This window comes from Ciona robusta, chromosome 10, assembly GCF_009617815.1.
Source record: "Ciona robusta chromosome 10, ASM961781v2".
Taxonomy (NCBI): Eukaryota; Metazoa; Chordata; class Ascidiacea; order Phlebobranchia; family Cionidae; genus Ciona; species Ciona robusta.
In genome coordinates, this window is record NC_143244.1 from 5,674,884 (window position 1) to 5,695,427 (window position 20,544).

The 20,544-nt window shown below is 34.5% G+C and overlaps 1 protein-coding gene across 2 annotated transcripts in view; it reads right to left on the minus strand.

Moving 5' to 3' along the window:
• LOC149729947 (histone-lysine N-methyltransferase 2A-like) overlaps positions 1 to 20,544 on the minus strand; it is a 32,610-nt gene that overhangs the window by 6,344 nt on the left and 5,722 nt on the right. The window contains exons 9-39 of one of the 2 annotated variants that reach the window (XM_089885773.1): positions 20,116 to 20,255; positions 19,517 to 19,672; positions 18,739 to 18,912; positions 18,218 to 18,367; positions 17,756 to 17,780; positions 17,609 to 17,656; positions 17,022 to 17,137; positions 16,474 to 16,647; positions 15,961 to 16,078; positions 15,707 to 15,784; positions 15,277 to 15,384; positions 14,623 to 14,848; positions 14,170 to 14,285; positions 13,596 to 13,773; positions 13,210 to 13,331; positions 12,639 to 12,781; positions 12,173 to 12,286; positions 11,517 to 11,761; positions 11,167 to 11,271; positions 10,729 to 10,893; positions 10,333 to 10,421; positions 9,814 to 9,946; positions 9,316 to 9,469; positions 8,700 to 8,974; positions 6,780 to 7,005; positions 6,217 to 6,354; positions 5,559 to 5,717; positions 4,940 to 5,136; positions 4,374 to 4,522; positions 1,568 to 4,069; positions 179 to 1,347 (exon numbers count right to left, since the gene is read on the minus strand). In XM_089885773.1, coding sequence (XP_089741899.1) covers positions 179 to 1,347; positions 1,568 to 4,069; positions 4,374 to 4,522; positions 4,940 to 5,136; positions 5,559 to 5,717; positions 6,217 to 6,354; positions 6,780 to 7,005; positions 8,700 to 8,974; positions 9,316 to 9,469; positions 9,814 to 9,946; positions 10,333 to 10,421; positions 10,729 to 10,893; positions 11,167 to 11,271; positions 11,517 to 11,761; positions 12,173 to 12,286; positions 12,639 to 12,781; positions 13,210 to 13,331; positions 13,596 to 13,773; positions 14,170 to 14,285; positions 14,623 to 14,848; positions 15,277 to 15,384; positions 15,707 to 15,784; positions 15,961 to 16,078; positions 16,474 to 16,647; positions 17,022 to 17,137; positions 17,609 to 17,656; positions 17,756 to 17,780; positions 18,218 to 18,367; positions 18,739 to 18,912; positions 19,517 to 19,672; positions 20,116 to 20,255 — 7,892 coding nt within the window. The remainder of the gene's footprint in view (positions 1 to 178; positions 1,348 to 1,567; positions 4,070 to 4,373; positions 4,523 to 4,939; positions 5,137 to 5,558; positions 5,718 to 6,216; positions 6,355 to 6,779; positions 7,006 to 8,699; positions 8,975 to 9,315; positions 9,470 to 9,813; positions 9,947 to 10,332; positions 10,422 to 10,728; positions 10,894 to 11,166; positions 11,272 to 11,516; positions 11,762 to 12,172; positions 12,287 to 12,638; positions 12,782 to 13,209; positions 13,332 to 13,595; positions 13,774 to 14,169; positions 14,286 to 14,622; positions 14,849 to 15,276; positions 15,385 to 15,706; positions 15,785 to 15,960; positions 16,079 to 16,473; positions 16,648 to 17,021; positions 17,138 to 17,608; positions 17,657 to 17,755; positions 17,781 to 18,217; positions 18,368 to 18,738; positions 18,913 to 19,516; positions 19,673 to 20,115; positions 20,256 to 20,544) is intronic. The other variant, XM_089885774.1, reaches the window with a different exon arrangement.

A 20,544-nucleotide genomic window follows, 5' to 3' on the forward strand; every position in this document is an offset into this window, starting at 1 on the left:
ACACTTTTACTTAACGACAATTGCTCCAACCCAGTGGTCACTAATGGGTTGTCCAAATTGTCAGCCATACACAAAAACAAAAACTCATTCAAAAATAAACACTTACAAGGCCAAAAAGTCGACAGTCGTTGCCCGGCTGCCTAAAGGTAAATAATTTAGATTCATTTATTTATTGTACCTGATTATGTGCTGCAGGGTTGGGTAAATTGGTGTACTGGTTCGGCAAGGGGTAACTCTGGTTCACTGGTTGCTGTCTGTACGAAGCTGGTTGCGGTTTTTGTGGCTGGTTCGCAAAATTAAATCTCGGGATTGTGGTTGGGGATAATGTGTCTGTATTTATGGAGCCCGCCATTGCCATTGTTACCCTTAGGGAGTAGGATAAGGGGGTTGTAGCGATTCCTGGCATAGGGGGGTACTGTTGGGGGTATGACATGTTTGGGGGCATAGGGTGAAAGTTGGGGGTGATGTTTTGGGAGGGTGGGTAAGCGATTCGGACCGGGGAAACGGAGGGTTGGACTATTACGGGGGTGTTTCTAATCCAGGGGTGGGCCGTCATTGTAACAAGCTTCTGGAATGGGGCTTGGGGGGCTGGAGGGACTTTCCCTCTGTTGTTGTAGATGGGTTGGATTGATTCTTGGCTGTGACGGCGGAATGAGGGACGGGGTTTTGGGGTGCAGTTTGGGAAGCGTGTGGTTTGTGGGTGACGTCCTGTACTGTATACTGGGTAGTTTAATATAGTAGGCTGGCATACTGTTTGGGGGTGGACGGGACGTATGTAGTTGTAATCTATAGTAGGGGTGGTAGTGATGGTTTCTGGGGATTCAAGAAGGGTTTGGACTTCGTCAGCGTTAAGCACTGGGCATTCGCTCGTCACCAGAAACGATGAGTCATCTTTTAATGACTCGACAGTTACATCAGGAATTTCTTCAACGTCTTTTAGAGTTTCTGTAAGATTATTTTCGGAAATTTTTTCGGGAGAGATTTTCGGATGTGGAGACTCTATAGTGCCTCCTGGTGGTAGATCTTCAGATCCTCCTCGCTGGATTTCGATCGAGTCATCACCAAAGTTGGCGGAGTCGTCAAGATTGAGATTTGGAGGACTTGGGATTAGAGGAGAGACCTCCGGAAGAGCTGAGAGGATCTCAATAATGTTGCTCTCGTTGTCATCTTTCTCATCTAAGGATTTTTCACTGAGGTTGGCATCCGGACTATTCTGCTCTTCACATTCAACATCTTCTTCATTGATCTTCACTTCATCATAAAGGTCGGATGCGGGATCATCAAAGATCTTGTTGGAAGTTTTTAATTCTTCATCATCGGTTGTTATCTTTACTTCACCTTTAGATTCTAAAAAATATAAAAGAATTAAATATTTTAAACAAAAATGCTAACATCAACAAATAAAAGGATTTTGGCGAAAAGTAAGAGCTATTATTCTGAAAAAGATCTTCTGCCAGTTTTTTGTTTGTGATCATTTGTGATAATTTTTTTTATTTTTTTGGTCCGAAAAAATTTCATATTTGTAAGAAAGGCAATAACAACACATATAAACATGTTACTACTTTACCTGGGTTTGCAGGTTCAGTTTCAAGAGACAAATTTTCTGTTGAAATATTGTTTTCAGATACTTTTAAATCGTCTGAAGTAATTTGATCATCAACTGCAGACAGATGCATTTTCATTTCTTTTGCTTCATCTATATGACTTGTGAGTTGGTCAGGTGACTTGGTGATACATTTTTCATATGATGATATATCATTATCTCTTTTTTCATCTGTTTTTTCCTCAGTAACTATAGGAGAGTCTACTGTCAAAATTTGAGTTTCTTTTTCTTCAGGATTTTCTTCGCTTTTCGGTGACAATGGTTCATAAAGATCATGTTTACTTTTTCCATCTACAGCTTCAGTATGTGTGACTTTAACATCTGCATTTTCTTTAGGCATTTTTTCAGTTTTTGGTGACATTGGTTCATGTGGGTCATGTTTACTTTTTCCATCATCTACAGCATCAGTATGTGTGACTTTAACATCTGGCTTCTCTTCATGCGCTTGGCTGAGCAGTCTGGAGTAAGAGGCAAGAGCATAATTTGGTGATAAGCCAGAAAAAGATCTAAGACACGTGTAAGTGTTTCTGCGTGGATATCTACGCGGTGTATTTAGGTTGTCATGCTCAGTGTTGTCCGATAAACTTTTCTCATTTTCTTCTGCACTTGAGGTTTGCGAATTGGCAACACTGCTGTTAAGGTTACATTCTGGGGATTCAGGATGACTGACTGGCAACACTGATATGGAAACACTGCTGTTTCTGGAACGTGATCTTGTGTTTATAAATTTCGAATTTAAATCAGACAAATTTTCATTTGAACAGGTATTTTCCTTTGTTTTGAAATGTTTATTAAACCTGAATGCATCATCTTGGGACTTACTTCTTTGCCTGGTGAGCATATGGCGCTGTGGGGAACTGGAAATAACCGGTTTTATCTGGTTTACTTCATCCACACTTTTCCGCGCAAATTTTCTCATAGATTTTGCCGGAAGTTTTGGCGATTCTTCTCTATCTTCTGCATGATCGCTGTCGTTTTCACAAATTTCATTTTTTTCGCTTATTTTTAATTTCTGACACCGAACTATTAGTTTAGGTGTAGTTGGTTCTTGGTAACTTTCCTGTGTTATTGTAAGAGTTTCATCGGAAACATTTGCTTCTAGATGAGAAACTTCTTTTGGTAGAACAGCATTAGAAGTATTTGAAACAGAAGTTACATTTTTCAAACTTTCGTCTAAACTTTCTTCCTTACTTGTTATTACAGGAACTTTGGAAACATTTTCAATTTTTGCATCTCCGCTTTCTCCTGATGCAAATTTGTTTTCTCCATCAGATTCAGAGTCCATTTTAACATCCTCCTCATGATACGATTCAATGATCTTCTTCCTCTTACCAACAGATCCTCCAGAAGAGAGGGATTTTGATTCCGTTTCCCCAGGTTTCAGTTTCCAGTACTTTTCATCCGATTTAAACAAAGGATCAAGGTCCTCCGGATTGCTTCCGGATCTTGGAGTCTTCCAGATCTTAGAAAAGGAGGAGGACTTCTTCACTGGAGGTTGCTTTTTCCACCAAAGTCCTGAAACCTCCATAGGAGAAGTTTTCTGATGCTCTGTGTCCTCTACATCTCTAGCGATCTTTGCATCCCTAAGAAGAGATACCTGCATCCCTGGATCGGCTCCCAAATTCTCATTCTTATTTGGAGGACTTATTGACGTCGAAACAATGATCTTCGCAACATCTTTATCTTTTACAACTGATGTACCAACATCTTTTAGCTCTTCCTGGACTTCAGGAATCTTTTCTTCACTAGACACAGTTATAGGCAGTGATTTTGGACTTAAATTTTCCTCAGATGCATTAATAGCAATGTTAACTACTGAACTGCAAGGTATAGTTTCGTGTACTGTAGTAGTAGGTTGAACCGAGACAGAACTAGTTCCAGTATCCATTTTGTTTTGTGTTTCAGAAACTAGTGGTGTAATTTTTTCATTATCTGAATTTGAGGTAGTGATTGTTTTTTCACAGGATTCGGTTAAATTCGGTTTTAACTGGTTTTGTGAGCTTGTGGTAGAAATTATTAAACCTGATGTCCCACTGTTTAAAGTCATGTTGGGGTAACTGACGACGGATTCTGAGCAAATTTGTTCTTTTTCTCCATTTTGGGGGATTAAAGTTAGGGGTAATGTCTTTGGAGTTGCTTCGCTTAAGATGGGTCGTAAAAACGGGTTATCTGGGGAGATTTTTGTGGGTTTGATGGCGGTAGGGGTGCTGGGTTCAGAAGTTGTGTATTTAGGGGTTGTGGGTAGGGGGGTGAGCATTTTGGGTAAAGTTTTATTGAAGGATGAAATTATGGTGTATGAGCCTGTAGGACGACGCTCGTTTCGGTGGGAAGTTCGTCGAGTTGGGGAGAGAGGGCCTATGGGGGGAATGGAGTCCATACGATCAAGGAGGTTGGTAACGCAGGGATGCGGGGGACTATAAAGTTTGCTCTTGGAAGGAGGAGGAGAGGATGGGGCGGGGTGTTCGTCTGGAGGATGAGAAAGTTAAAACACAGATGTTATGGAGTATGTGGTAAATTCAAAATAGCTTAAAAGTTACAAATTGTATAAAATGGGATTTAATTGAGTTTGGCATAATGTTAAGGATTGTTGCCATAAATTTTAGTTAAAAAAACATATCTTAAATAATGAGCAAGTGTTCTGTGTTATTGTTGCAAAAGGTAAAATTGGGCAAACAATTATATATGTGAAAATACATAAATTGTTGCCTGTATTTCATAAAGGGTATTGTCTTAATTTATATTGAACAAAAAACAGGAGTTGAATAGATACCTTCACTTGCATGTGCGATAGTTAAGTTTGTGTTATCTGCTGCAGGTTTCGATTGATTTCCATCAAACGAAGGTTTCTTCTCGGACACCGTGATCGTGTAAACTGTTTTCCTGGTGGGTGAGAACGCACTCCAGAACACTCGTGTCATCCTGGAATAAATGTTTTTTATGTATTTTTTAAAGAAAGACTTGGGTTTTGTTTTAAATATTTTTTTAAGTTCTTTTAGGAATATTGGTATTTTAGTTCTTAACGAATGTTAAATAAAAGAAATAGAAATGTTTTTGATTAAAATTTATCAACGATAAAAAGTTAGTATAAAATGATTTATTAAAATAGAAGTTTAAAAAAATAATAAATACTGAGGGATTTTTCAGAAATTACAAAATTTACTTATTTTTAATAAAATTAACAAAAAAATCCAATGAACCTAAAAGGGAAAGGGACAAGATAATCCCTTATAAAAAAATATCAAAATATAATAAAAAAGATATAAATATACAATAGTAATTTTTGAAACTTACCACAATAAAAATACATTTTCTAAAATCAACAAAAAATTAATGTACCTGAAAGAAGCAGGAATAAGACAATCCCTCATATCGGATGCTACTCCTAATCTTCCCAACTGATGCACGGTAAGTGATCCGATCGTCACCGTGATGTTGGATGAGAGGACTCCTCGTTGCCAGCGACGATTGGGTCGCATCTCGTCGTTATCCACGCACACCATCCGGAGGACTTCGAACTCTTCATCGTATATTAACTGGAGGAAGAAAATGATAAAAATAGTGAGGATAAAAAAATTTTTTTTTAGGAATTAGTATTAAAATAAACATTTTTTCACTATTTTTATAAAAATTTAAAGGTCTAATAAAAATTTGTGAAATATAAAATATTGGAAAATATAACAGTTTGAATAGAATGTTTTAAAAAATATGAATGATAGGTATTACATAACTTCTATAAACAACTAAAATGTATAAATTTGTTGTAAATAAGAGTGAAATAATACATAACTTCCAATTTTATAAATAAATAAATAAATAAATAGTATGTATAAGTTTTAATATTAATTTACTGATTTAACACATTAGCACAGCTTATAAACTTCTACACTTGGCACAAAACCTTTTACTATAAAAGCAAAAAAAAGTAAATTTACAACAAATAAATAAACAAACCAACCTCAATGTTAGCATTACTATGGTGACGAAGACAGAAAACTTTTTTATCGTTTTGAAAAGCGCAGTCAGTTTTCCTCGCGCACATGAAATGGTAGTTCTTAGGGCATTGTCGCGTACTGCAGCCAACTGTTGCACCAGGTAACTTGCATAGCTCACATTTCTGAAAGTAGAATGTTGTATTGTTATGTTATGTATTTGGAAAGGCAGGCTGGAATGAACAATTTAGTGATCACTGGGTTGGAGCATGGCCGCTAAGTTTGTTTTGCCCAAGGACAAATACGGCAATCAAGTAGAAAGTTGTTTTGTAAGATTGTACATTGTTTTGGAATGGCACCCAGGGTGCTACAACCCATTAGTGACCACTGGGTTGGAGAAATGTCCGCTTAATATCTTACCCAAGGACACATATGCGATATGCCCTTTTGAGCATCAAACCTGGTATCTTTTCAGTTATGATGCGAGCAAAACTACATCTCTTAAGCATCTTTAAAATTATCCCTTAGCCATATATCTTTATGTCATAAAGTCAAAACGGTGTAATACTTTAAAATAAAAAAGAAAATATATCTTGCATACTTTTTAGCACATTCAAACAAAACGGTGCAAATATAAAACAATTAAACAAAAAATTGCAAAATTTTATTCCAAAATCTACATACCATCATTTTTCCCCTTGAAGCAGCAGATTGAACATTCTGTAAGGAACCATCATGTTGTTCATATACTTCTGCTGACCATAATGCACAGTTGACATGACACCATTCATCCTGGCTACAGTATAACAATCTACCAGCATACTGTGGAACACAAATTGTAAAATTGTAAGCGAATCCCACAAAAATACTAAAACATCTGCAAAATTAGTCGATACACGATAATGGGTAAAAGCCTCAGTTTTAATAGTTAATATAGGACAATTTAAATAATAGAACGATGATGCCATTTTAAGCGGAACATATATCGTAATAAAACTACAAATACAGACTAACACACACACTATTGAAAATACAGTATTAAAAACACACTGTCAAAAATTTGGTATTAAAATGTTAATTATCAAAAAGTCAGTATTAAACAGTTATTTTATCAAAAGTTCAATATTAAACAGGTATTTTATCAAAAATTCAGTATTAAACAATTATTTTATTAAAAATTCAGTATTAAACAATTATTTTATCAAAAGTTCAGTGATAAACAGTTATTTTATCAAAAATTAACTTACCATTGGATGGTCATCCCCATATTTGCTACAGAATATACATTGCCTCAAATCTTCGTTGTTTTTGAGAGGAGAGGCCCATGTATCGGACTTTGAAGGTGTTGTACTACATTGGGACTTCATGGGGGAGGGGTCAGGGGTGCCAGGGTGGGTCACGATGTCCTTATCTTGCCATTGTGCATAGTCGTGTTCAGGGGTGGGGGGCATAGTGGCGTTAGGTAGTAGGTAGCTGTAATATTGTGGGTGAAATTAATAGAGATGTGCTGAAGTTGAAAAAGCTCGGGTTCGCCGAGCGCCGAGCTTCAACGAAAAGCTCGGCACGAGCCCGAGCACCTATGACGTCATCAAGGAGAAAGGCGTACGAGAATGCGTTCCTATTCAGCCGAAAAGCGCCGCTAATCAAAATAATACAGAACACGTGGTTTGCGGTTAAAGATGCGTCTCGCTTTTCATAATTCCTACTGTTGCAAAATGTAAAATTCATACAAATAATATTTAATTAAACAATTATTTATAACTGTTACAGCCAGTGGCACAACTAGCAAGTTTCTACGCATGTTCATCTTGGATAATGTAACGATTATTTACGTCAGAATAAACCTTTACGATCGTTACATCACAAACGAGATTGTTGGAAAACAATCGTGTTTTATTCGCTTCCATACGATCTGTAGTTTGTGTATAATTTTTGTTTCTGATGATTAGTTTAATGCAGGTAAATCGCGATTATGTGAATTTTAATTGGTGCAAATATAAGAGCGAGGAGCGACGCTATCAGTAAATTGGAACCAACATAAATTGTAATATGATATTACAAGGTATCGTCCCGGTCGAGTTTGGACAGAAGCCAAAAAACATCGTTTGATGCCGCCGCACGAGAACCAGAGTTTCATTACGTCATTTTTCACGAGAATAAATTCACAACGATTGCTTTGTTTGTTACGTGTGGAATGTATGCTACCGCATGCGTCTTTCTTTATTCCATACGCCGGCGCAGAGTTTAAAAATGTGACGCTGATACACGATGTTTTGATCTCGTGGTTGGTTGGGCTGCTCAACTTGGGCAGTGGGCACATTCCTCCCGATCGTTATATTATAAAACGTCATAATTAATAGTTACGTTGCGATAGGACACGTGACGTAACAATTGAATGAAAAATTGTTCTAATTCCAAGCGAAGGAATGTTATATTGAATGCAACGCGTGTGTGTGCATCTTAGAACTTTCTGGCTGCGTACGTGTCTGCGGTAAAGGTGGCTTAGAGGTTGCAAAACTCTGTGGTTGCAAAACCGTGGTTGCAGCAATTTATATTATTTCATTATAAAAAAGTTTAAGAGTTTTTGACTTTTTATTTAAAATGTGATACGAAAACATTGGGCGCTCGTGTAATTCGACACCTGCTGTAATTCGATACGGGCAAATTCGCTGACGTTGCGATTCGTTACTTGCGAGAGAGCAAATTCACAACGAACGAAAAATAATTAAAGAGAAAGCTACGCTGACTAGTCTCGTTATCTCCTCTTAATAGCTTCACCTTTTTTTCATTTTTAATAGTTTTCGCTCTCGCGTGCAACATTATAGCATAAGGCTCGGCGCTCGGCCCAGTTTTCTGCCGAGCACCGAGCGTCAAAAAAAGGAGACGCTCGGGCACGAGCTTTTGAGTTCGGGCTCGGCTCGGCACATCCCTAGAAATTAATACTTAATTTTGTCCATTGACTAAATTCTGTCAACTCAAGCTTAGTTTCTGTTATAGTAAAACATCTAGGACATTTTGGAAAAAAAGGAAAATATTTAAGCTATTAAGTTAATAAAATTCTGACATACAGTTATTCAAACAAAGAAGTGCTTTTTATAACATTGTGAATTTTACAAAACTACTTAGGGTCAATTCATACACAAATCAAAGAGCTCCAAACTACTTACTCTGGGAAGTCATTTGAGTCTCTCACTTTCCCTGTTTCGAAATTGAACCACGAGAACACAGATCCTGCTTCTTTACAGAACGCCTTTCCAACCTCCTCCCTGTCGTTGTCGTCGGCAACCGAATCCAAGATGGCCGCCACGTGGGAGCAGAATGTCCCCACCGAGTGGTAGCGACCGTTATGGACGGCGAACCTTACAGCGAAGAGGTCACGAGGTCGAGCTGTGTCGTCACACTTGAGTGGTTTTGTGTCAGCTTCTGGTTTGATGTTGTCAGCCTGGTGGGAAAAAAGTTTTTCTTTTTGGGAAAAATAATGCGCAACACTAAAATTTGTGTTTTTTAAAATGCCCTTTAAGTATTTGGTACCAAACATTAATATAACAAAAATAAAACGTGGCAAACTTGTGATTTAAGATTAACTTTAAGTCAAATTTTTATTGTTAAGCACATTTTAGGGTTTTAAAACTATCATTCATTGTATTTACACTAATTAGGTTATTGCTTCTAACAAAGTGATCGGTAGAGTTTTGGGTAATGGGCAAATCTGGTCTAAATCCAAGGTGTCAAGGACCTTACTCACATAGAATATAATTAAAAGTTTTGGTTAAAAAAACGCACCTTCTTTAGAATGCCGTAAGTAGCTCTGTTATGAAATAAAGCCATCGTGATCGCTTCTAATCCCGTCTGTATTTCATTCTCTATCATTTTCCTCCATGCAGGAGGTGGAAGACTTGAGAGGATCTTACGGATCTCCTCTGGCTCTGGTTTTATACTGAAGAAAGAAAAAGGAAGATAAGTGGGAATAATGTGAGAGAACACAAGAAAAAGGGAATTATTTTTTTTCTGTCTTTTTTTACAAGAAAAAGAGAATAAACATAAAATATCTTACCCCAACCTATTATACAATATTTGTAGAAATTTTGTACCTTAATTTAAATAATGACATTCACTTGTCAGTCGGTATCAATATTTCCCAATTTAAAACACAAATTTTATACATTTTAAACATAATTTTTGGTTTCACGATAAAATAAAATATAATGAACCTATATTACAAATATATTATAAACGAAGTTATATTGCAAAATATGGGTGTCTTAATTTTCAAGTTTCCACCTTTCATTTAGTTCTTCAGCAGCATTAGCTTGCTCAGCGAGTATTTGTTTAAGTTTAGTCCCACGATTGTCACAGTCAGGACACTTGTATGTCACGTTGTTGGGCATGTGGGCAAGCAGGGTGTACATTTCAACTGCGGGATAATGACACATCAGTTTAATGTAACTAAAGAGAGTATATATGTTTGGACAAGAGACTGACGTTGCTATTTAGACGAAATATATATCTTTTAATATACAATTGGTTGCATTTGATTTTTATCTGTTAGGTTTTCGTAGCAGCAGATCCTTACTGTATTTCTTCACACAAGAATTGTCCAGCGCTTACGCACCGGAGCAGGGTCAAATTTACATATTTTTTCTGGATATTATTAAATTATTTTCTTTTTCCAGTGCTGTACTATATTCGGCTTGGACCAGACACTTAACTAAATACTCTTATATTTTCTAGTTGGCTGGTAGATGAAACATAAAGTAACATACAGTAATTACATACATACAGGATAAAGTATAAACTTACCAGATAAGCTCTCACACTTGGAATGAACCCATCTCTTACACCCGGAACATTGAATCATCCGAGATTCGTAATCCTCGTCACTGTAACAGCTATGGAGGGAAAAAGATTTAGCATGTTGTGGCTATTGACGCTTTCAGGAGCCGTCCCCTATTTCCAAATTTTTTTTTTAAATAGTAATCCTTTAGGAAATGACAATAACAAAACAAGAATTTTTTATTCCTCTGTAATACTAGAAATGTTTAAGTTAGAATGATATTCTTATGAACAGCAAAAGAAAGATTGTCTCAAAAGAAACTGTGGCTTTCACAGATAGTTAACTTTTAACATAAAAGGATATGCCTATATCATGCCCTAGCCCTATAGGCCTATACCTCTAGTACAGCAACAATTGCTTACCGTTGACATATAGGGCAGAAGTTCCCCTTCTCATATAGATCACCACACCTCTGACACATGGTAAAGTCGTGTGTCCACTTACAACCTGAAGCACCAGGTTTGGAAGTCCCACAACTTTGGCATCGAACACAACGCATGCAAACCCACACTTTGTTCTTAGATGGCCTAAAATATACGGTGTCTAATAAAAATATAGACCGTATAGGTTTAAAACATATAAAAAACACAAAAAAAACATGGTCTGCGTAAAAAAATGTTATACCAAAGGTCTGAAACAGACTAATAAATTCTGCGAATTTGAGAATGATCTGGTGCTTATAGAGTTGGATGATTCTTGAGTAAAGAAATAAAGTAAGGATCTAGTGCTACGAAAAGTACGCTATGTTTTTGCCATGATCCACTCAAAACACTTATTTTGCAGCTTTATTATTGACTTACTTGGTAGGGTAACTTGGTCCAAGACACTCACTATGATAACTCTTCTTACACCTTCTGCACACAAGTAAGTTCTTTGGGTGTCCGCATACGTGGCAGCATTGGCATCTGTTGCAAAACCACTATAGTTTGAGCTCATGATATAAGAAGAATTATTTTTCGTTTAAAATACAGTAGCAAAGATTAAACAAATAAAACAAAGAAAAGAAATGAAGAAAAACACAATTTAGTGTATTTTTTAATTTTTATACTTTTAAGATTATTGAACATTACAGTTTAACAAAACATTTTTTATTTTTATGAATAAATTTACAACTTTTATGCCTAAATTGGTGTCTAGAGGTGGTACTTACTTTCTGCATATCCATGTGTTTCGTTTCATCTGCGCTAACACGTCAGTGTTTAAAAAGTCTGGTTCTGCACAGAAAGGGTGGTATGGCTCGCAACAGCAAGCGCAGTGGACCAAGGCACCTTCACTTATGCTCTTTGCCGAGCTGAAGGAGCCGCATATAAGACACACAGTGCGAGGGGGTGGGGGCTGCGAGGTGATCAACGCACGACCACCTTTCTTCCATAATCGGGAAACTTCGTAAATCTCCTGGAGTGCGTGAAAGAAGATGGTTATTACATGTGTTAAGAGTTTATTATGGTAAGTTGGTACAAAGTTTGCTAAAACAAATATCTTTCTGGGAAAAAGGTTGTCCGAGCTAATTTTTTCCACTAATTTGAAAAGTTGAAAATTAAAAGTATTGAAAATTGCAATAATACAACAAAAAAAGAAAAAACTCACTAGAAACAGCGTAAAAAAACTGTGTTGGGCTCTGGCTAACTCTGGTCTATTTTATTTTATATTGGTAGGAGGTGCATTGGATTTAAACCAGATTTGACCCGGGTCTAAATCCTAGGTACTGGCGTGCCTTTGTGTAGGACTACTCATATAATATACAAACAAATGAAATTAGGTAAATATTCGTGTTAAAATAATGAACCACATTTAGAATCTACCAACCTTCCAGTTTTCAATGGATATTGTTGCAAGTTTGTTTAGAGTTAAAACATTTTCGAACGCGCTGAATCGACTCCCAGGTGACATGGTCACTTCTTTCAATACAGTGGTGGTTTTCTGGGAAGGGGGTATTATCATTTATGTTAAAGGAGTTTTTTGAGTTATAAATATAAATAAAACAAAGCATTTTAGACCCATTATCCTATAGTTTTTTTAAATTAAAAGTTACTGTGTTCAGACACACTTAAACAAAAAATACACATTTTGTTATAAATTTATAGGAAAAAAATCTTTTTTTTTTTCGATATAAATAGTATAAGAGTTTTTATTATTTTTTAATAAAAACTTACAATACAAAAAAGTTTTAAAAATATTTCCTAATAATTTACTTTTAAAAATAAGATGTTTAATTTAATTATAATGTTATATTTAAAAATTATTGTAAAAATGAGATTTTTAATATATTTACGGTGTCGTTATTTGTAGTTGGGGAGATGAAGACTGACGGCGGGGGCTGGTGGTGTTTGCTCATTTGTCCTCCACTTGCATCCGATATCAACGAGGATCGGAGAGGGGCTCGCTGCTGTTGGAGGCGGGAAGACTTTCTTGATGCTGGAGGAGGAGAGGAAAATGAAGAGGTTTATAATCAGGTATCATATTATAATTGGAAGAATGGAGTAAAAGAGCAAATTTTTAGTTTTTTTAAACAAAAAATGAACCAAAATGTGTAGTGTAATTAGGAGTGGGGTAAAAGAGAAGATTCATAGATAAAAAGTGGTTGTATTGTAAATGTGATTGTTATAAATTGATTAAAAATTGTTTAAAAGAGGGCATATGTAAAGTTTAACTTTAAAAGAAATCTGGGGCAGAAATAATGGCAAAAATACAACTTTTGTAGGAAAAACAGAAATGTAGGAAAATTGTTATTTTAGAGATAGAAAACTAAACAAAATCGGTTTGAGAAAAAAACCAAACATTATACAGGTTTGAGATAGAAAACAAACAATATACCGGTTTGAAATAAAAAACAAACAGTATACCCGTTTGATCAGGAAGAGACTTCTTTGCCTTCTTAGGAAGATGAGGAACAGGATCAACCTCCGTGGGGTTGGAGCAAGGTTTGCGCTCCGAACAAATTGATGAACCGTCAACTTTCGATGATCTGGTGAAAAATATTTTCGTTTCAAATTTAAGTATTTATTGGTAAAAGAATCTTCTGGTAATTTTTCACTGTGCTGACTAACGCTTCAATGTCATTTTTAGGTCGCCTTGATCAGGGTATTGGTTCTATTATAAGAGTAACCTTATAAAGCTAAAAGAAAAAACACAAAAAATCTTATGTCAATGGTGCATCACACAGGTTCAACAACTTTTCCAATTGTGTTCAAACAATCCACTGTTTGTGTATTAAAATCAAATTAACCACCTGCAACCATCACACATCCCACAAACATTAGAACACGTTTCGCACACTCCACATCTTAAGCTCATCGTTTTCCTCTTCCCAGGAATAATCTTCTCTCTCCTAGGAACAGTGGACGGGAGGGAGGTCTTCGCTTTTGAATCCTCTTCGCTTTCGGAGGATGTGAAGTCCGGGATGTGGACTGAAAGGATAAAAATATAAACAAAATGAAAATATACATATTTAGGATAAAAAAAAAGTGATTTGGTTGTGAGGCTCCCTATGATCACTTTTTTCAATATAAGAATTATAACTTGGAAACTAAATAATTTTATAGCAAATCTTAAATACATTTTCTTTGTATGCTGTTTCAGTTTTTTTAGTCTTAGAAACTCGACTGTCTTAGTGGAAAACAGAACTCAAATGCAAAATACCAAATGCAAGATTCCTAATCCAGAGTTATACAAGCAATCTCACCAAGATCTGAATTTTTCATTATTGTCTAAAAGTGAGAGAAATGCACCAAATCAATAAAGAAAAAAGCAAAAAAAACTTGAGAAAAATAGGAAAAAAATGCAAACCACGACTATTAACACACCTTTCATCTTTTCAACCGCAGCAGCAATCTTCTCACGTTCTACTTTAGGTAGAGCACTAAGATGGGGAGTGGCATCTTCATTCTTAGCAAGGCTGTGTCCGGTTACTAAAGATGCTCTGAGAATATAAAGAAAAACATACTTATTGTTCAATAAATATAAGAAAATATAATATTGAAAAATTGTACGAAACATACAACAAAAAAAATCTTTGTATTTGCTGCCATGCCTATTACACTTGTTTTCTGAGCTTTTCTGTTAGTTATTTATCGCTGTTTTAATGTCCTATATATGACGCCTTCATGGGGGTGAATGATTTTTGCTTGATTTACCGTTGCCAGAAGATCTGTTAAATCGCTACAATATGCTTGCCAGCAACAGTTTATATGCTGCATCATATACAATGATAAAAACACAAAAAATTTTTTTACTAAATCAAATTATAAAATACCCACCTTCTGCTGACATGTTTTATCCTTGGCCCTCTTCCCATAGTATCTGGTGTTGTCTTTTTTTTGCTCGATTTTGACGACTTTGTCGATTTTGCTCCTGGCTCTTGCTCTGTTGATCCAGATGATGAAGGAGGAAGATTATTCTTCTTGGAGGAGAAGTGATGAGGAGCATCGGAAGACGAAAGATTACCGTTACATAATCCGTTCTCAAGAACTTCAAGAACAGGAGCTGGGAAAAGATTAAAATTGCACCATAAAAAATTACTAATAAAATAGAAAAAAATGTATAGTAGGGTGGGGGAAGATGGGACACCTTTTTATTCTATTTTCTAGTCCCATTTAGTAGTAAACAAAGAACATTCAAAGAATTATGAAACTATATCTTCACGACTCCCATAGACCATTGTTAATTGTTTAAAACACTATCAGGATATTTAGATATTCTGTGCTAAAGGTGTCCCATCTTCCCCCATCCTACTATATAATCTGATACTTCATTTAAAATGTAATAAACTCATACAGCGCCATGGGGGTTTAAGGGTATGGCGACTCCCCCTCCGTTTAAAAAGATTAATGAATTTAGTAAATTAAAACCCAAGATTGTATAATTTCTTAATTTGGAAAAAAATTAAAGAAAAAAAGATGATTTTGACTTACTCTCTGCATCTTCAATAATGTCCGGATGTGCAGCTTCATCCCATACAGGGACTGCTCCGAAGAGATGATAAGCTTGCTTCCTTGGAGGACTGATGTTTAACTCTTGATCTGAGGAAGAAGATCAGATTAATGGAAGAAAAAAGAAATTATTTTTCCAATATTTTTGAATTTTGTATTATATTTGAATGGGAGACTGAAGATGACATTTAGGCGATATATATATTTTTGTTAAACAATTTTTTGTATATAATTTTTGTCTGTTATGTTTTCGTAGCACTAGATCCTTACTGTATTTCTTTACACAAGAACCGTGTAACTCTATGAGCACCAGATCTGGGTCAGGTTTGCGGAATTTATTACAGTTACTAATTTTAAGTTTTATAAATAGTAAGAATTATAAAATGAAGGCAATGAATGTAGGAGGCCTCACCACTTTCAGAGGAGCTTGGTCTTCTTATTTTTTCCGGTTTCTTCATTTTTACCATTCCGTCATTAAACTTTTGTTTGGCTGTAAATATGAATAAAAAAATATAAACATGAAAACAAAATTTGGAAAAAAAACAGGTTTTTTGACGTTAAAAATTTGTTGTGTCTTGCCCAAGAACACTTATGCCTATCACTATTAGTGTCGATTATCAAACCGATGTATTTATAGCTAAAACACGATTCTAACAATGCACTCACCCATCTTTTTACCAACTTTTACCACAAATTCAACAATTGGAAGATTTTTATTGAGAAAATATTCTCGTCCCGCTTCGGTCAGTACAGGGCGCAAGTGAGGCAACACATCTTCTCGAACCTTTATTTAAACAAACAAATATTTTAACTTAAAAATATGAACAACAAATTTCTAAATCCATTTATCTGATATTTGTTTGAAAAAATGTCCCCAAAAAATGAGAACATTAGTTGAAAAAATTTTATTACTGTAAAATGAACATTTTTATTATAAAGAAAAAAATTAAAAATATGTATAGTAGGGCGGGGAAGATGGGACACCTTTTTATTCTATTTTCCTGTCCCGCTTAGTAGTAAACAAAGAAAATTCAAAGAAATATAAAAATGTATCCTTACGCCTCCCATTGACCATTGGTAATTGTTTAAAACATGATCAGGAAATCTGAATAATTTTGTATAATAGCCCACCCTACTATATATATATATATATATATAGTCTTATACAGAGCAACATACGGTGTTTGAAACGATGAACCCTCTGGCACAGATTGACTTGAACTTTGCACGAATAGCAACATTATCATGTGAAATATGGAATCGATACATGTTGAAGATTTTGGTCCATTCACCGAGACCAAGGTAAGCAATACCATGGAGTATGTTATGTATCTCCCAGATTTCCCAACGAAGCTAAAAAAAGTCACAGAAAACGTTTAGTTGTTTGTTAATTTTTGAATTGTTTAACTATTAATTGTTTTTAAATATAAAAAATCTTTTTTACAGCATTTTATTAATATAATTTTTTATCTAACCAATAGGTTTTTAGAAGCAATTTCCAATAAAAAAATCATTTATAAGAATTAAATATATATATATATATAAATATAAATACTTTTTCTAGCACACAATATTTTTTATTTTTTTCTATACTTTACTACTATAATGTTTAATATGATATATTACTGTTATTAATTTATAAAGAAACCAATATGTCCATTATTATACAGTATAATGAGTACATAGTATACTAGGTAGCACAAAATAATTGAATATAGCTTTAGTACCTTAACCTGTCTTTTCCTTGGTTTAAGCAAAGTCATAAACACACGTTCTGACACCCCAAGGTAAACGTCATGATCAACAATTTTGTTTTTATTCACAGATTTGTTGCTACTTTGTCCTGTGTGTGGTTGAATATTAATTAAATGGTGTAGAAGTTATTTAGAAACAGTAAAGATTTTTTTTCAGTATCTTGGTAAAATTGTTTGTGTAATTAATTTAATTTTAAACCTAAAGTAAAATGCAATTTAAAAAACGATTAAACATTTAACACTTTTAAAATTTTTAAACGTAAAGTAAAATATGGGTGACATAGTTAAAATGTAGTTACAGGAATAGCCTAACGGAGAACCTCATAGATTAATGTGTTGTATGGTTCGAAGTATTATTTTAGCTGTGCTTGTTAATTAAACCTTTTAAAATAACAGCAGAGTAAGTAGCTGCTAAAGGTACAATAACTAAGCCCTGCTGCTTGCAGGCTACACTTTTAATTTTAAACATTATAGCAAGCATTATACTTTTAAATAATACTGTGTTTGTTTAGAATAGGTTGTTTAATATACATGATTTTGTAATAAAGAAAAGGGCTTACCATTTAACTGGGTCCCAAATATCCTAATATCACTACACGCTTCACCAACTGAAATATAGAAGCAAAAACATAATATTGAGAACTTATAAAACACAAAATATCATCGAACAAAAAAAAATAACATAAATGACAAAAACTTTGTCTTACCTGGTGGGGCAGTTACAAGTTGTTCCTAAAAAGAAAAAAAGTTATTTTTTTGGTAATAAGTTTGAGAAATTGAGATAATAATATGTGATGATGTATGTGTGTCTGCATATTAGTAGTGAATATAAAATATTATTAAATTATAAAATTTGATATTCTGCTGGTATTTTCACAGGACTGTAACAAGTAAATGGAAGTTTTTAGTAAATAAATTTATTTTTTTACCAAAAGAGCAATTTACTGGAAAATTTACCCTTATAAAGTGCAACAAATAATCAAAAAAAAAAGTTATAATTAAAATAAATACAAACAAAAGATAAAAATATATTGAAAAAAATTCAACTTAGAAAAAAGTACAAAAAGAAGTTAAAAAAATTTATATAAAGAAAAAAATTACAAAATAGAGCAAATAGGTGGTTGGTGCCATATGTGCTTAGTTTCACATGTATTGTAGTTGTAGGTTACCTTGTTAATATACGCACGACCAGCAGATCCAAGATGGCAACTCACATTATGAGTGAGACCTCGAACTTTAAGCTCTAATGGCGAGAAAACAGTAACGTTCGGGTTGTCGCTTAGTTTTGGTTTTAGTTGGAGTAGGGTGGAACTTTTTACCTGTATTGAGGAGTGTGTATTAGTAACGGTGTAGGAAAACGCTGGCCTGAGTTACTGATCTCATAGCATGCAGTAGTAAGTCACACATAAATTGAAAACAAAAAAGCAACATAAGTTTCAAGAGAATATAATGGTATTCTCGCTAGTTTGGGTTTCAGTTAAATTAGAATCGCATTTTTGTTTGGATTTAAAATTCAGTTGTGGTGGATTAAATAATACATATTAATATATATTATATATATATATATATATATATATATATATATGTGTTTTTATTTTCAAAGTGACTTACTAATTACTATAGATTTTTACTATTATCATGACTCATGAGAAAATAAAACTATTGCTAACACCACTAAAGTTAACAATACCTTGAACTCTGCATTTAGAATACCAAGACTTCTGCACTTGAGTGCCTTTTGCCGAACACTCAACCAGTCTCTATGTCCATCCTTAAAGTCATAATGTCGTGCCACTGTTGTCCAGGAGTTACCAAATGTATGGCTACCATGGAGAATGTTGTGAACTTCCTGTGCTGACCATGCCTGATTGAATAAATGAATGTAACTTTTTTATCTCCGCCTGGCCGGAAAACGACAGTCTTATAGATGTTCTGTTTCATACACCTCGTGCCCGCTAAAGAGTTACCACTTAAAGAACTTTTTGTGTGATTTTTCGGTTTTGTGTGAATGTATAATTTGGACAACTGGTATAACAGCTGCCTACATAATGTAACGCGATAATTTAGGCCTAAAGCCCAGGTCCCATGGTGCGTCTTACTGTGGGACCACATCCATATAGAATGCTTACTTTTATATAGATATACAAAATTTATAAAATCACTCTAATTCAGTGCATAAAAAGAGGGTTGGAAAAAATAAGTGTAAATACATGTAATAATATATATCTTGCGACAAAATGAAAAGGACTGCTATATGGTACCTATTACGATCAAACGCTTGAAAAACAGCTATAGTTCTGTTAGGCATATGTTGGTAAACTGTCATTGAAAAATATTGCATTAAAAGTGCATCAAAATCATTGCATTAAAAATGATGATTGTACAATTATGTGAGACCTAAGAATGTAATTCTGTGGTCAACAGATAGCGACATATAATCAATATAAGGAGTGGTGAAATAGACTTACTTCTGTATTGTCTCCCGCATATCTCTCACTTAATGGCTTGCCAATCTTCTTCCATATATGGTCGGGAAAAAGTTCCGGTTCCTCCTCAGTGACTTCAATAGTTTCAGGAATATTTTCGCTCTGTTGCGATTTTGAACCACGTTTTTTAGAATTTGGCTGAAACATTTTAAAACAGGATAACGGTTTTTATATGAATATAATGTGGTTATGGAGTTTGTCTATTAATCTAGGCAAATTAATAAAAAAGCTACTGCATAAACGCCACAACAAATTTTAAAGTTCTAATGTAACTATCTCAAGTCTGAACCCAATATCTCAAGTCTGAACCCCAATTTCAAATCAAAAACATTGCTTTTTGTGCAAATTATAAAGTGGCAAAAACTAACATTATACCAGATTTTAACTTTTCAGAATTTTTAGGTATTTAATGTAAAAGTACAGAATTTAAAAGTTTCTGATTCAGTGCCAAGTAATACATAATTATCTGATAAATTATGACTATAAAATATCAGTCTTTTCCATGTCAAATTATACAGTTTACTGTGCCAAATTCACAAAAATACATTTATCAACCCAGTAGATGTAAAACTCTTACTCACAGCTTTAAATGTTGCTTCCTTTATAAAAGAAGAACTCATGTTATTTGGATCTTCATCACCAAGAATAAGAGTCTCAGATGACGTTGGATGTTTAAATCGAGCTCTCTTTATTAATCTTCTTGCGTGGCTGTGACTGTGAGCTTGAATAACAACAAAATTTAAAGCTTATAAATGGGACAAATTATTTTCTGCGTAGATATAATATACTTGCATGGCTCTGACTAGGAACTACTAAAACAATATGCAGGAATTTAAGGATTAAAAATAATTTTAAAGCTTGGAAAATGGGACAAATTGTTTGATATATATACTGTGCAGATTATTATAAATTTGTTATATATAGTAGGTTGGGGTAAGATGGTCTATGTTTTTATTCTCTTTTATCATCTGGTTTGGGAGTAAAGAAAGAATATTTTCAGAATTATTTAA